We start from the raw sequence: 14,226 nt of genomic DNA, 5'->3' as shown, positions 1-14,226 counted from the left end.
CCCTGTCTTCCTATTCTGAGCAGTTAAAGCTCATCTGAGCTATTTAAACTGCTTGTGCTTTGCTTCTGTTGTTTTTTTTAACGCATTCAACTTCCGCATGCAGCCGGCAAATGGGAATAAAAAGAATGGGGAAGGTAGTAAGAAGGCCTTCCTATTTCAAAAGCATGCTGATCTGGATAAGGAAATGTTACCTCCTCTCATATTCTGCTGTCGGTAACTGTCAGATGGCACCACTCTCACGGAGAAAGGAGGACGGTTTCTCAGCAAGACCGTTATGGTGTCCAGGCTGGTGTAGGATTGATCATGAGAACTGGGGGGAGAGGGCACAGTCTCGGGGTGGTTAAGCATCTCTGCTGTACCCTAAATGCTATTATATCTTGCTTTTTTCACTGAATGGATTGCTTTTCACCACGTATAGCTCAGTATATTATTGCAACATCCATCCTCTTTATGATTTCATTACTGTAGAAATAAAAATAGAGGTCTCCTAGATCTCCATTCAGACCATCTGCCTTCAGGGAGTTGGGCCACTTCTCATCTGATTAAAACTGAGTGGCAGAGCTCATGTCTGTCTCAAGTGATTCTCTTGTGGATCTTAAATTATTTCATTTTTTAGATATGCCCTCCCTTTGAAAGAGTTCTGATGTGATTTATTGTAATACTCTTTCATGACATCTCAGTCATTTTCATCTGAAAAAAAAAGGTTTCCTGGAGTTATTTTATTCCTTCCTTTCTTTGTAACAAGAAAGACAGTTGGATGATTAAAAATAATAGATGTAATTAGCTTCCAAGCTGTGGAAATGTCAGTAGTGAGTATGTGTGTGTGTGTGTGTGTGTGTGTGTGTGTGTGTGTGTTTTAAGGACAATGGCCTAGGATCGCCTACCTGCTATAATAAAAATCCTGAAGAAATCTGTGGTTACACTACCGACTGTGGTGTCGAATAAAAATAGCCTGAGCATCTGAGTACTGTAAGAAGAAAAAACACATTGCTTCCCAACTTGGAGGCTGTTATTCGCTCTAAGCATAAGGCGACCTTTCCTAAATTGGAGAATGAGCTCATGAATAGGGAAAATGCAGCAGGTCTCTCTCCGATTCAAAATGAATGAGGCCCATCTATTAAATTCACCGGATAAATCAATCAATTTGAGTTCAGGTCACATAGTGTGGTTTCAGAGTCCCCGCTTAATCTCTGCAGCATGCGATCCTCTTGGCCTTCTAAAACACACATGGCATCATCATAGTCCTCTGGGTGGGCTCTTGCGTGAACCATCTGTTCTTGCGATCAGCTCTTGTCCCAAGCCATTATGGCACTAATATTATCTCTGACTATCAGAATCCCTATAAAAATTGTACTGCTTGGGAGCAAAACATCAGGTTAAAAAAAAAAAGAGATTAAAAAATATTTGGAGAACCCATTGGTTTAAAAGACCATACAATACATTCAATCTGTTGGCAACATTTAATGTTGGCATGTTTTGCATGACTTTGTTATCTATGCTGTGATTTGCACAATGGTTCATATTTCTGGTGCCCAATGATCACATTATTTACATGTTCTATTTAAGACTATCAAAAATTTGCACCTTAAAATTTTATTAGATGCCTTTAAAGAAGTGGCAACTTTAAAGACCATTACAATAAGAGGCCCTAAAATTTTTAGTGTCATTATCTTGGAAATAAAGTCTCCTATGTCCTATTGAAAACCTTTGTTGTACCAAGCATTATTTTTCCAATATTTTTGAAAGAAAGGAATACTGTAATTCTCAGGTTTTAAAATAGAGACCACATGTAAATAAAGTCTGTCAGAACATGAAAATATAGTTTAGTAAAGGTCTTGGTATAGTGCTTGTGAAGTTATGGGAGACCTTTACAAATTTTCATATTGCCGGGGTCCACTCATAATAGTGTCAATCCAGTAGATCTGAAGAAAGATAAGATATTAGGGCTTTTGAAAATCTTCTCCACATGATGTTGATAATTAGGAATTTCTCCTTTCTTTCCAGGAGGCCAAAGGAGAGGACATACTATTGCCCTAAGACAGAATGGTTGGGTATCTAGAAGAGTTTTTGAGAATTTTTAAATCAAAACTAAAAATATAATAGGGCACATGTAAATTTGAGGGTAAAGGACTTCAAGCTGGCAATTTAAATTCTATTTGTGCTAAGATGCTTGTACATCTCACAAGATGTATAATAAAAATATTTTTCTCAGAAGGCATGCTCTGTCTTGGAGGTTCATGCACATCTCACCATGGCATTTGTGTGGCTCTTCCTTTGTGAGAAGCATGTCGCCTGTGTTCCATGTTCTCTCTTGAGCATATAAATCTCCCCCTTCTCCCCCTCTCTTTCTCCCTTTCATTTCCTTTCCTCTATTCATTCTTCCATATTTTTCTAATAAAACAATTTCATTTCAACTGAAATTATTTTCTGCTAAGGAAGGGGACAAAGTTAGAACATGTAGAGAAGCTGGAAAGCTGAATTTTCCTGAACATTGTTTTGAAAGGCATGCCAGGGACATACTCAGAATGGGATGCCTAAAATATGAAAAAGAGCCTGGAAACTTCCCTTCTCTCATGCATGGTGGTACGGCCCACACAAGCTGCCAGAGGACCATTCTTCTCTTTGAGGAATATTGCTGCTATAAAACAGGTTCTATAATCAGAATCCCTTTCATCACAGTTTGTTCTTTTGTATAAAATGTTAAAATGAAAAATCCAGATGAAGAATGCAAATTTAGTAGAATTCGGTGGTCAGTGAGAACAAGTCTTTTAGGAACTAAAATATTCAGACTTTACTGACTATTCTAAGAACAAAGGCCAAAAATGATATCCCAATTGGCAAACTTAGGGATGACCACAGAGGAAGCTGGCAGCAAGTGTCAGAAGTGACTCTGTGGATACCAGATGGCTCAGTATTTTTGTTGTCTGATTTATTTGCTAATATTTGTTCTGCAGCAGAAGAAATTGGGCATGGAACACCAGGGGTCTCTCAGCATCTAAGAGGGTCCTACCTACATTTTTCCTCTATGATCTGGAAACTACGTTGGTACTGAAGCATTACTATGTAGAAGATTTGGTATATAGGTTTGACTTCGCTCCTGAGTGCTGACAAACTCCTTGTCCTCGTAAAAACTATGGGAACAGTAATATGATTTATATCACAAGATTATTTTAATAATGAAATCAACAGGTATAAGATTATTAAAATATAGAAAGCACTGAAAAACTTTTCACTATTTTTACCTAGAGCTTTTCCTATTATTCATCTAGAACTTCTGTTTCCTACTTAATCCAAAACCATTTGGTAGCCTAAGAAAGGGGTCTCAGTATGAATCTGAACTCTCTATTATAAGCTCCTGTTAAGAGTCCTCAAGAAGGAGGAAGGGAATAATGGAAAGCAACTTCTCTCCCAATGAGATGATATGAATATACAGGGTTATATGACACTGATGAGTTTTCATTGACGTTCAAAAAGCATTTATTTAGTATTTGAGAATTTTTCAATTCTAATTCCAAGCTAGTTTTATTCTGCTTGTCAGAAGTAGCTTGAATTGTTGCATCTGTTAAGCTCATCTGGATCCCCCTAACAGATGGTTTCCTGCACTGTGTATGAGCTTTAATTTTATAATCTGGGCCACAGTTTATAAAAATAAATCATCTCTATCCAAGACTGTGATACAATGTTTTTTCTGGGAACTTTTACTTCAGTGACAAAGAGGATAAATGGTTAGTGATCAGGCCATGATAGCGTTTTTAACTCAAATCTTTTGTTCTTTTCCTAAAAGTAAATGTTGAATGCAGCTGTATAACAATCTTCTCTGCCCTCTTCCTCTTTACTTATAGGGTAAGTGAAACGCTGGAGTCAAAATGTGATATACTAAGACTCTGGAGGCAAGAAAGAAACAGCCTCTCAATTCAGTCTCACAAGCTCCTCGGAGCCCTATTAGTGCCAATCCCCGTGGAAGCGCTGCCATCTGTCATTCCAGCCAGACAAAGGAAGTGTCCCATTGGTAGTCATCATCTGAGTAAATTAGGAAGAGGTTGGGGGAAAGGCCAGAAGGAAGGCCTGTGCATCCAGGAGCAGAGAATTCACACTGTTGGCACAATGATGCCCATGGGAACCCTTTTGGCAAAAAAGGAAAATGTTGCAGTAAACAAGTCTCCAAACGTCTGTGTTCTATTTCAGTTTTCTGAGCAGTGTGAGGGCACAGGTGCTTTACGAAGGAGAGAATGTGGAAAACGTGAATAAAACCCCTTCGATTCTATTTCTAGAGCTGCATAATTTCTGGCAGAGGGGTTTCTAGTGATTGTTCTTTAAGGAGCTCCCCTGTGTCAATCAGATCGTGGCAAGTGCCAGGGAGAACAGGCCAGTGGTCTGTCTAGCAGATTCTTCTGTCTCACAAAATTAGCAAAGGGATTATTATAGAAAAATATGTTATATTTTGTTCACAACAGAAAGTTAATGAGGATATCTTGTTCCTTTCTCAGTTGTGAATTTTTTGAAACATTTTCTGAAGCAGTTTCCAATTTTAATGCATTTGTACAGCTCCAAGATTTTATGTTTACTTCTACACAAAACAGAATTTTTTTATTTGTCCATAACTTATCTTCTTCAAGACTATAGTTATTTTGCCAATCAGTCATTGCTTTCAGACTCAACAAGGGGCCCTTGCAGATATTGTTGTGTATGTGAGGATTTTGTAATAAAATTCAGGCATACTACAAGAATTGCTCTCACAGTCAGAAAAAAATACTGAATATATTATTTTAAAACCACAATCTCTGCAACAGGACTATTTTGCTTTTCCAAATTTTATAGATTGTATCCTATTGTAGCTGTGTCCTGGAGTTTTACCCATAATTGTGGATACATATATTTATTTTATTTAAACAACCTGAACTTTATTTGTTATTTTTGTGCACACAATATTTCTGATGTTTACCTACTAGTTAACAAATATTTTCTGAGGCAATATATATCTAGAGATATGAGGATCTATGGAATACAGAAAGAAATCATGAGAGTTCTTAATCTTAAAATCACAATCTAATGATCATAAAATCCAGTACAGTAGCATTGTCTTTTCTTTCTTTTTTCTCATTAGCACAATTTTATCTCTACTGACTTTATTTCCTCAAGGAATGGTCCTGAACTTAGGAAGTGACAAGTCAATTAAGGTGGGGCACCACATCAATAAGATAAAAAAAAATTGTGATAATATTAATAGGTGCATAGAAACCATTTAACAAGAATCAACACCCATATATCATTTTAAAGAACACAATAAAATGAGAATAAAAAGAACTTACTTTGGGGTTGGAGTGATAGCACAGCAGGTAGGGCATTTGCTTTGCATGCAGCCAACCCAGGTTTGATTCCCAGCATCCCATATGGTCCTCTGAGCACTGCCAGGAGTAACTCCTGAGTGCAGAGCCAGAAGTAACCCCAGAAAGAAAAAGAAAAAGAACTCACCTCAATAAAGACCGTGTATTATAAACCCTACAGATAAAGTCTCTGCTGTGGGGTGGTGGGCATGAGTGCTATTCCTGTCTTTAGCTTCAGGTTTTGTGCATTTAAGAGCCTTTTTCTCCAATGCCAATCCTACTGCAATCTGTAGAAAAATTTCAGATTAACAATTATTTTAACATGATAAATATGCTAATGCATAAAGCACATATATATATTACACATAGGGCATACAAACATGTAATCCACAAAGCATACACACACATATATATGTATATATATATATATATGTACGTATTTTATAAAACTACATCCTGGGCCTTCTTGGATAGCAAGTCCTATTTCAGTAATGCATACAGGTTGTTTTATCAAAATGAGATAGATAATCACCTTAACATGCTCTTCTCTCTCTACTAAACACGACATTAAATGAAATGAAGAGGTAGAGTGAAATTATTGGGATAATACTATATCTACAAGTCTGGAAAACAATATAGTTGAAAGAAATTTCAAATACAACATCCAATTTTATCTCACAATAATCCTTGCAGACAGTTACACTGATATTATTCTCCATTTCACATAATGGAAAAAAACAGATTCATATGGCTATAAGTAGCAGGATGAAGGAAAGAAAAAAATCATAGAACTTGAATTCAGCTAGGTCACTTTCTTCAATTTAAAATAAAAATTTTAGTGCGTAGAGAGGTTGAACAGATCAGTCAATGTTATTTTAGTGTTATCTTCACTTGCTGATCTCCAGCCTCCTGCCTACTGTTTGGTCACTTTGGCTTTCCCTCTAACAAATCAGCAAACATGTGTAGACCAGGGTGATGCCATCCATTAACTGATGTCATGCAATGCATTTTTATTTGATCTTCTTCCATTCCATATAATTACATGAGGATTATGTGAGACATAATAGAAAGCAATTATTTAGCATTAAAGTTCATTGGTTAAGTTCACCCAGAACTAGGTTGTAGAAAAATTATTTAAAAGTTCCATATCCTATCATACTTTCTTATTTTTATCTGTGTATATTCACTTCCATTTTAGTTTAATTTGTATTTGCCACCAGAAAAACACTCTTTGCTAAGGTACTTGAGCCGTCATCTTTTTCCTCCTTAAGTCTGTGAAACTGCCGATCTTCAGTTTCTGATGCTCTAAATCCTACTAACAGAAACCCCTTTATTCTGGGTTTTCCTAAATAGAAAATCATAAAAATTGACCTAGAAAAGGTGTGTTTTAATCCAAAGGAAAGTGTGAGTCATGAAAGTGGTGGTCTGTTGTGCAAGATCAAGGACCTTTTTCTCCTGCCATCCCATCTGATTTTATAACAGGCAGTTTCTAGTGAGCGATAAAATATGTATTTCCTACAATAGACAAACACACAAATATCTTCTCACAATTTATTTATGTCCTGGAAACTAAAAACTAATGCCTCCCTAGTACTAGATGGAAATCTCTTTTAAAAAAACAACTATGTTTGGCCCCATAATTTGCAATACTGTTAGTGGTGTGCTTTCATGCACACAGTGTCCCAACACCACTCCCATCTCCTATTGAGCCCCATCCATCACTTTCTCCACTATGGTAAGCTCAGGTCTGTAGACCAGTTCCAAATCTGTTGCCTTTGACCTTTTGTTGTGAGAATCGCTGTAGTTCCATAGCACCAGTTCCCCATTCCCCTCTATACCTCTCTCTATATATGTATTATTTCCCACTCTGTTCCTTCTCTGTCCCTCAGCCCCTCTCTTACACAGCACTGATCTGTTTATGTATGACATCTACAACATAATAAAGACATAAACTAAAATTTCAAGACAGTTTTTCCCTAATTTTCTTTCAAGAACTACACAAATTGTTACATCCTACAAAGTCATTTATTTAGAAATCTTTCCTTAATTTTATTCCACTTTCTCAGCATCTTTAGCACTTAGTACTGCTGTAACTGTTTGACACCTCTCAAATATGGCCTGTTATCTTTCTTTTGGTGTCTCTGTCTTAATTCCACACAATGATGGATTCCCTCCTGGAAAGCAGAGACATACATTCTTAGCATACACTAAGGTATCTCACAGAGTTTACAATGAGCATAATAAGTGCTTGATAATGAACTCATCTTTGTATTTGATTAGATTTCTCTGCTTGAGTTTTATTTTTTTTAATGGTTGAATCTTAATGTGTATTTGTTTTGGTTTTGTAGATCAAGGAGGGAAAAAAGGTTCAAACTTAATAGAGCCAGATGTTATAAATATTTTATGGTATCTAAAAACATTTCTAATATTCCAACTTACTCTCTTATTTAGCACTGTAGCACTGTCATCCCGTTGTTCATCGATTTGCTCGAGCGGGCACCAGTAATGTCTCCATTGTGGGACTTGTTGCTACTGTTTTTGGCATATTAAATACGCCACGGGTAGCTTGCCAGGCTTTGCCATGCAGACTGGATACTCTCGGTAGCTTGCTGGGCTCTCTGAGAGGGATGGAGGAATCAAACCCGGGTCAGCCATGTGCTAGGCAAACACCCTACCTGCTGGGCTACTGTTCCCATCCTCTGTGGCCAGTCCTCTTATTTAGATGTGCAAAAAAAAGAACAAAAAACATTCATGGGCTGAAGCAAAGGTCTATCAGGTTGGGTGTTTCCCTTGCATGCGGCCTCCCTGGGGTTCAATTCCCAACAGTGCATATTGTCCCCAAGCCCAACAAGAGTGATCTCTGAGCAAAGTTAGTGTAATCCCTGCGCAGAGCTTGTGTGGTCCAAAATGCAATAAAACATAATAAAATAAAATCATTATGTAAGAGATTCTACTAACAAATATGAACTCTGTATAACTGATTGGTTTTAGATACAACAGCATAATAATTTCCCTTACGTTGGTTTACGTAAATTATTATCATAAAGCTTATATTCTGTACCAAGCACTATACTTAGCACATATACTCTCATAAAATATTATAATTTTAATTAAAATCATTTTAATGCATATAAAGAAACTGAGATTTTGATCATTTAAACAACTAGCTCAAAATCACAGTTTTGAAATAAAAATTAAAATCATTTTGCCTCCTGAGTGAAAATAGTTTAAAATATATCATTATGATCAATATTTTACTAAATTTTCATAAGTTTATTTTTGTATATTTATTTATCATTTAAATACAAATTGAAAATTACAATCTTGGTTTAATATGTTCGACTACAAACCTCTTTCTTGTCCAAGAATTCTATCATCATATGAAACAGTAAATAGATAATGTTCAACACTATATTTCAGAACAAAATAAAATAATTTTGAGAGTAGATGAGAGAGATAATGAGGTGGGAAAGGAACGAATCTTGCATTAACTGACTGGAGTTTGCAGCACCACAAATGGTCATCTGAGCCCACTTTGGGAGTAATCACTGAGTGCAGAGCCAGCAGTAATCACTCCACAGCTGAGTGTGGGCCAAAAGCCAAATAATACTGATGATAATAATAATTATAATAGTAATTTGGACATAATACATCTGATAATTATAAAGATTTTATAACATATTATATATCTTGATTTTCTACAAAAATTATGAGGGGGATGTTATTGTGTTACTATCATATACTTAATCCTATGAAATTTTTTTTTTGGGTTACACCCGGCGATGCTCAGGGGTTACTCCTGGCTCTGCATTCAGGAATCACTTCTGGCGGTGCTCAGAAGACCATATGGGATGCTGGGAATCGAACCCGGGTCGGCCATGTGCAAGGCAAACGCCCTACCCACTGTGCTATCGCTCCAGCCTCATTAATCCTATGAAATTTAAATTATAGTGAAAATTATCATGGAATTTACTACCCGTTCAAAATATTTTCACTTTCTTTACATTTATTTGTTTGTTTTGGGTTTTTATAAAACAATTTTTATTAAATTACTGTGAGATAGACCCTTACAAAGCTGTTCGTGATTAGGTTTCAGTCATATAGTATTCCAACACCCATCCCTCCACTAGTGGACATTTCCCAGCACCAGTGTCCCCAGGTTCCCTCCCAACACCTCCTCATTTAGCCTGCCTCTATGGCAAGCGCTTTTCTTCTCTCTCTCTCTCTCTCTCTCTCTCTCTCTCTCTCTCTCTCTCTCTCTCTCTCTCTCTCTCTCTCTCTCTCCCCACTGAAAGGTTATTGTGTACGTCACTTTACCTACATACTTTCAACATTCAGATCTTAAGGTTCTTGTGTATATCACTTTACCTACCGTTAGCACTCAGATCTTGTCCAATATGGTCATTTACAACTATTATTGTAATACTGATCCCTTCTCTATCTTTCCTATCCTTCACCACACACACACACACACACACACACACACACACACACACACACACACACTTGTGGTAGATTCCAACCATTGACCAGTCCTCCTAACCTGTTTTCCCTGGCCTTGGATATTAGTCTTCTACTATGTATATTTTTTATATACCACAAATGAATGTAGTCATTCTATACCTGTCCCTTGCCTTCTCGTTTCACTCAGCATGATACTCTCCATGTCCATTCACTTAGAAGCACATATTATGATTTTACTTTTCCTAACAGCTGTGGTATTCCATGGTGTAGATATGCCATAGTTCTTGATTGTGATGGGGGTCTGTGCTATTCCCCGTGTAGTCTGGAGTCGGATCCTTCCAGTTCACAACCAGTGTGCCCCTCTAATTGCCAGAGAGGACTCTGGGCCTTTGGTGGATGGTGGTCTTCTCTTTCCCCATCAAGGATATTACCTTCCTCTTTGGTCTCCTGGGTAACTTGCATGGGGCCTCCAGGGCTGACTTGGGGAATGTGTTCTTTTAGATTTGGGTTATATAGATTCTTGTGTTCACTGTGATTTCGGTGAATCTGGGGTTATTTTGATCAGTATAGGCTAGTAGACTATTGGCCTAATGTGGTTTGGGTAGCCAGGCTGCCATCCTAAGTTTGGTGTAGGCGGCCGAGACATAGGTCCAATGCAACATCAAAAGGAATATGATATTGCATTGGATAGAGGTCCAATATCAAACTGGCAGCAGCTGGCTGCCACCGAGGAGGCCACGTCCCCTGCCCCCAGTGTACCTTGGGGTGGGGAGGGGCCATGCATGGCTCGAATTCTGGACTACAGTTTGAGTCTCACTCCCAGCGCATTTCTTAAAACACAGGTGTCCCCTTTTGCCTAGGTGCCATCTGGGCACCTGTGGCTGTAGATAAGGCCTCTCTGTTCACTGTTGCCTCTTGCTACACTGTCCCCTTTCCATTTATTTGTAAAGCTGTTATAGACAAATGATTTCTAAACAATATCTTATTCATATATGATTTTTAAATATGAAAAATCATATTTAAAAAAAAAAACTAAAACTGTTCATTATCTTCGGTTATATTTATTTGTATGATAAATATATTCTTCAGTGAGAATTAGTGCAATTATTTCATCTTGAATAATCAGTGTTATCGATCTGAATCACATAATTGATGGTTTAAATCTACAGGTCACCTACAAATAGCAATATAAATTCAATTGATATGCTGTCATGCTTGCATTACCAAATGATTTATTTCTGGCCCAGACATAATTATAAAACTGCAAGAAATGTTCAATCATCCACTGAATTTCTGTAAGAATTTTATTTGAACTTTTTACAAGCATTAATTGAAATGTTTTAGAGAATAGCCTATATGAAAAAAATATGAATATAGTGGTGCCTGTAAAGCAAGGATATTTAATCTGGTTAGTTTAAAAATTCTAAATTGTTGTTTCTGGGACTGAATGTTATAATTTTAATATGCCTAGATTTACTTTGGCAAATTTTCTTTGCAAATTCACTCAATTCATTTGGACGAATTCACTCAGTGGCATCATAAGACTCTTTACAAACATTTTTATAAGTTGAAAACTTTAACAGTTCATACTATTATAATGTATTCATATTATGAAGAAAAATCTATTATAATTTTACAGATCTATATCATTTTGACTAATACAATATTTCTATTTCATGCAGGTAAATGGTTTAACTATGGAATTATCTTTATCGTCTTGATTTTGGACCTTAACATGTGGAAGACTCAGATATTTTATATACCTCACGAATATGGACAGTATGTTGGTCCAGGGCAGAAGATATATACAGTAAAGGACTCAGAAAGCTTAAAGGATTTGAACAGAACTAAGCTCTCCTGGGAATGGAGATCCAATCACACCAACCCAGAGACTAATAAAACATATGTTGAAGGGGACATGTTCTTACACAGCAGATTCATTGGGGCTAGTATCGACGTCAAGTGTCTGGCTTTTGTTCCAAGTTTGATGGCTTTTGTGTGGTTTGGATTCTTCATTTGGTTCTTTGGACGATTTCGGAAAAATGAACAAGGCATGGAGAATCAAGACAAAACATACACACGCATGAAAAGAAAGTCTCCATCAGAGCATAGTAAAGACATGGGGATCACTCGAGAAAACACGCAAGCCTCAGTGGAAGACCCATTGAATGACCCTCCTTTGGTTAGCATCAGGTCTGATTTCAATGAGATTGTCTACAAGTCTTCCCACCTAACGTCAGAAAACCTGAGCTCACACTTGAATGAACCTACTGGCCCCATAGAAGCTGATCCAGACCCAACAATCTCTATAAGTACACCTACGAACTAGAGTCACTCATTACTTGAAGATAGCACACAGAGCAACCTTGAGTGTAACTTTAAGTTAGTGTTTCCTTTTGTACATGTAAGGTTTACGCAGTACTAGGTTCAGAAATACAAACAAAGCCACAACGGTGCTCAACATGCTTTTTCTAGGACTCCTTGTCTTCTATTCGTATTATGATACATGTGCCTACTGTATATCTAACAGTCCTCTAGAAACTGCTCTTCACAACTGCACAGGCTGCTCACTGACTTTACAGCATAGGTTAGCGCATTTCCTGCATACCTGATGTTCAACCATAGTGGTGCCTTGAGACATTAACTGTTTTTAACTGTACCAGAAATGAAGTGTGGAATAGTTTTTGTATGCAATTATTTTGATCTACACTTGATGTCTAAGCAGGAAACAGATACAGTCAAGACATGGCTCAGGAAGTATTTCTTAGTTTCTTATGCAGCTGCAGAGTTAGTGACTTTGACGGCTGAACTGTAGAGAGCATGGTGATTGCCTTTGAATTTTATTGGCTGTCTGCCAAAAACAAATACAGGCACAAAAATTCAGTAATAGGAGAATGATAATCCAACATGGGTCACTACTTGTGAAATGTGACTTTCTCCAACCAGTAATTGCAATCAGATGATAATACTTAATTATGTTGTCCTAATTAAAGATAAATTGCTACTTGATTAAAATCCTTGCCCTTCACCTTTGGGACAAAGGTTAAGAAGCACAGTTGAATGAACTACCAAATTTATTAGCATTTACACAAAGCCCTAGAAGACCAAGGAACTGAAGTTTTAATCATGAGAGGGTTTCACAATGTACCATCTATAATATTTGTACATCTTTCTGTAAACATGGCTCTGAATAGTGAGAACTGAAAGCATATTCCAATCCCGAGCAAGGGAACTCCTCCAGATCATGCAGCACAGCCTTGTGAGGTAGAAAAAGATGTGCATGAAAGAATCTGTTTTGTGGCTTGTTATGTGTGTGCGTTTGTTTTTGATTTCTAAAGAATTAAACACCTCACATTAATAAAAATTATAAATGTGATTTTGTAGTGCAGGTTTTTATTTATTAGAGGAATAAGAATTGCATCTTGGTTTAACAGGAGCTCATTTAATATCTTAAGTCTTTTTAAAAAAATTAATGCTAGGAAATTTAAGATATAAGGTATTCCCAGTTTACTTTCAATTTTGCTCCACAGACTGGTTACACACTTCATAAGAGGGTTGGGAGAGATCACACCAGAAAAATTATTTTCTTGCCACAGACAGACATAGCTGTATGTTACATTTATGATTTTGTTAAAAATCTTGCTCATTGTTATCTATCATATGCTTGCAACACGCTGACTTCATGTGCATAGTATGTCTGTATGTCACTTGAGACCTGGCTTCAATAAACATCCTTCTACATAGCTACCGAACAGCTGGAACTCTGCCCTGCTGCTTCTTTTACCTTCAATAGCCACTCACGGTGCTGCTTAGAATCAGAGGTATGCCAGACACTGGAAACACAGAGATCAAATTCCTATAGTAACCAGTTAACCTATACTGGGCATGTTGTTGCTGATGTATAGTAACATTAGCATCAGCAAATTTACATAGATATTCAACTTTTGACTCATGAGCAAAAAAATGATGCTATCTATAAGGACTCAGTTTTTATTTATCATGAGAGTTTCTGTCTTAAAGAACATATACAGAAAAGTTATAAAGTGTGCATTCATTATCAATGTACATTCACTTTGAAAATATCTAAGATGTTTATATGCATTTAAAAATTAATTTTTAGAAAATTTCAATGAGGGAATTTCAGAAAATTTCAGCAAAAGTGCAGGAAAAAATAACAAACCTTAGGTATAATACTTATATATTTCTGTGGATTTACTAGGGAAACTGGTAATCAACTGATATGGAAGTAGATATTTAAAGATTCATGACTTTACTAGGAGAATTACAACTAGGGATAGCATTTTGAAACCAAAAAATACTTGAACTCTTGAAGATCTCCATAATTCAAGTGTATATTCCAATCTTAGCCTTTTGTCTATATATGAGTCTCCTTTCTTCTTTTGCATCACCTTTTGAATTATGTATTGTGTATTCCAGT

The 14,226-nt window shown here is 36.8% G+C and overlaps 1 protein-coding gene across 1 annotated transcript in view; it reads left to right on the top strand.

The window, feature by feature from the left end:
• Positions 1-13,164, top strand: part of TMEM117 (transmembrane protein 117) — a 530,514-nt gene extending 517,350 nt beyond the window's left edge. Inside the window, exon 8 of the mRNA XM_055142141.1 lies at positions 11,471-13,164. Coding sequence (XP_054998116.1) covers positions 11,471-12,117 — 647 coding nt within the window. The 3' untranslated portion in view covers positions 12,118-13,164. The remainder of the gene's footprint in view (positions 1-11,470) is intronic.
• Positions 13,165-14,226: the final 1,062 nt, after the last annotated feature.

Source organism: Sorex araneus, chromosome 6 (assembly GCF_027595985.1).
Source record: "Sorex araneus isolate mSorAra2 chromosome 6, mSorAra2.pri, whole genome shotgun sequence".
Classification (NCBI taxonomy): Eukaryota; Metazoa; Chordata; class Mammalia; order Eulipotyphla; family Soricidae; genus Sorex; species Sorex araneus.
This window is presented reverse-complemented; position numbering and strand designations above follow the sequence as displayed.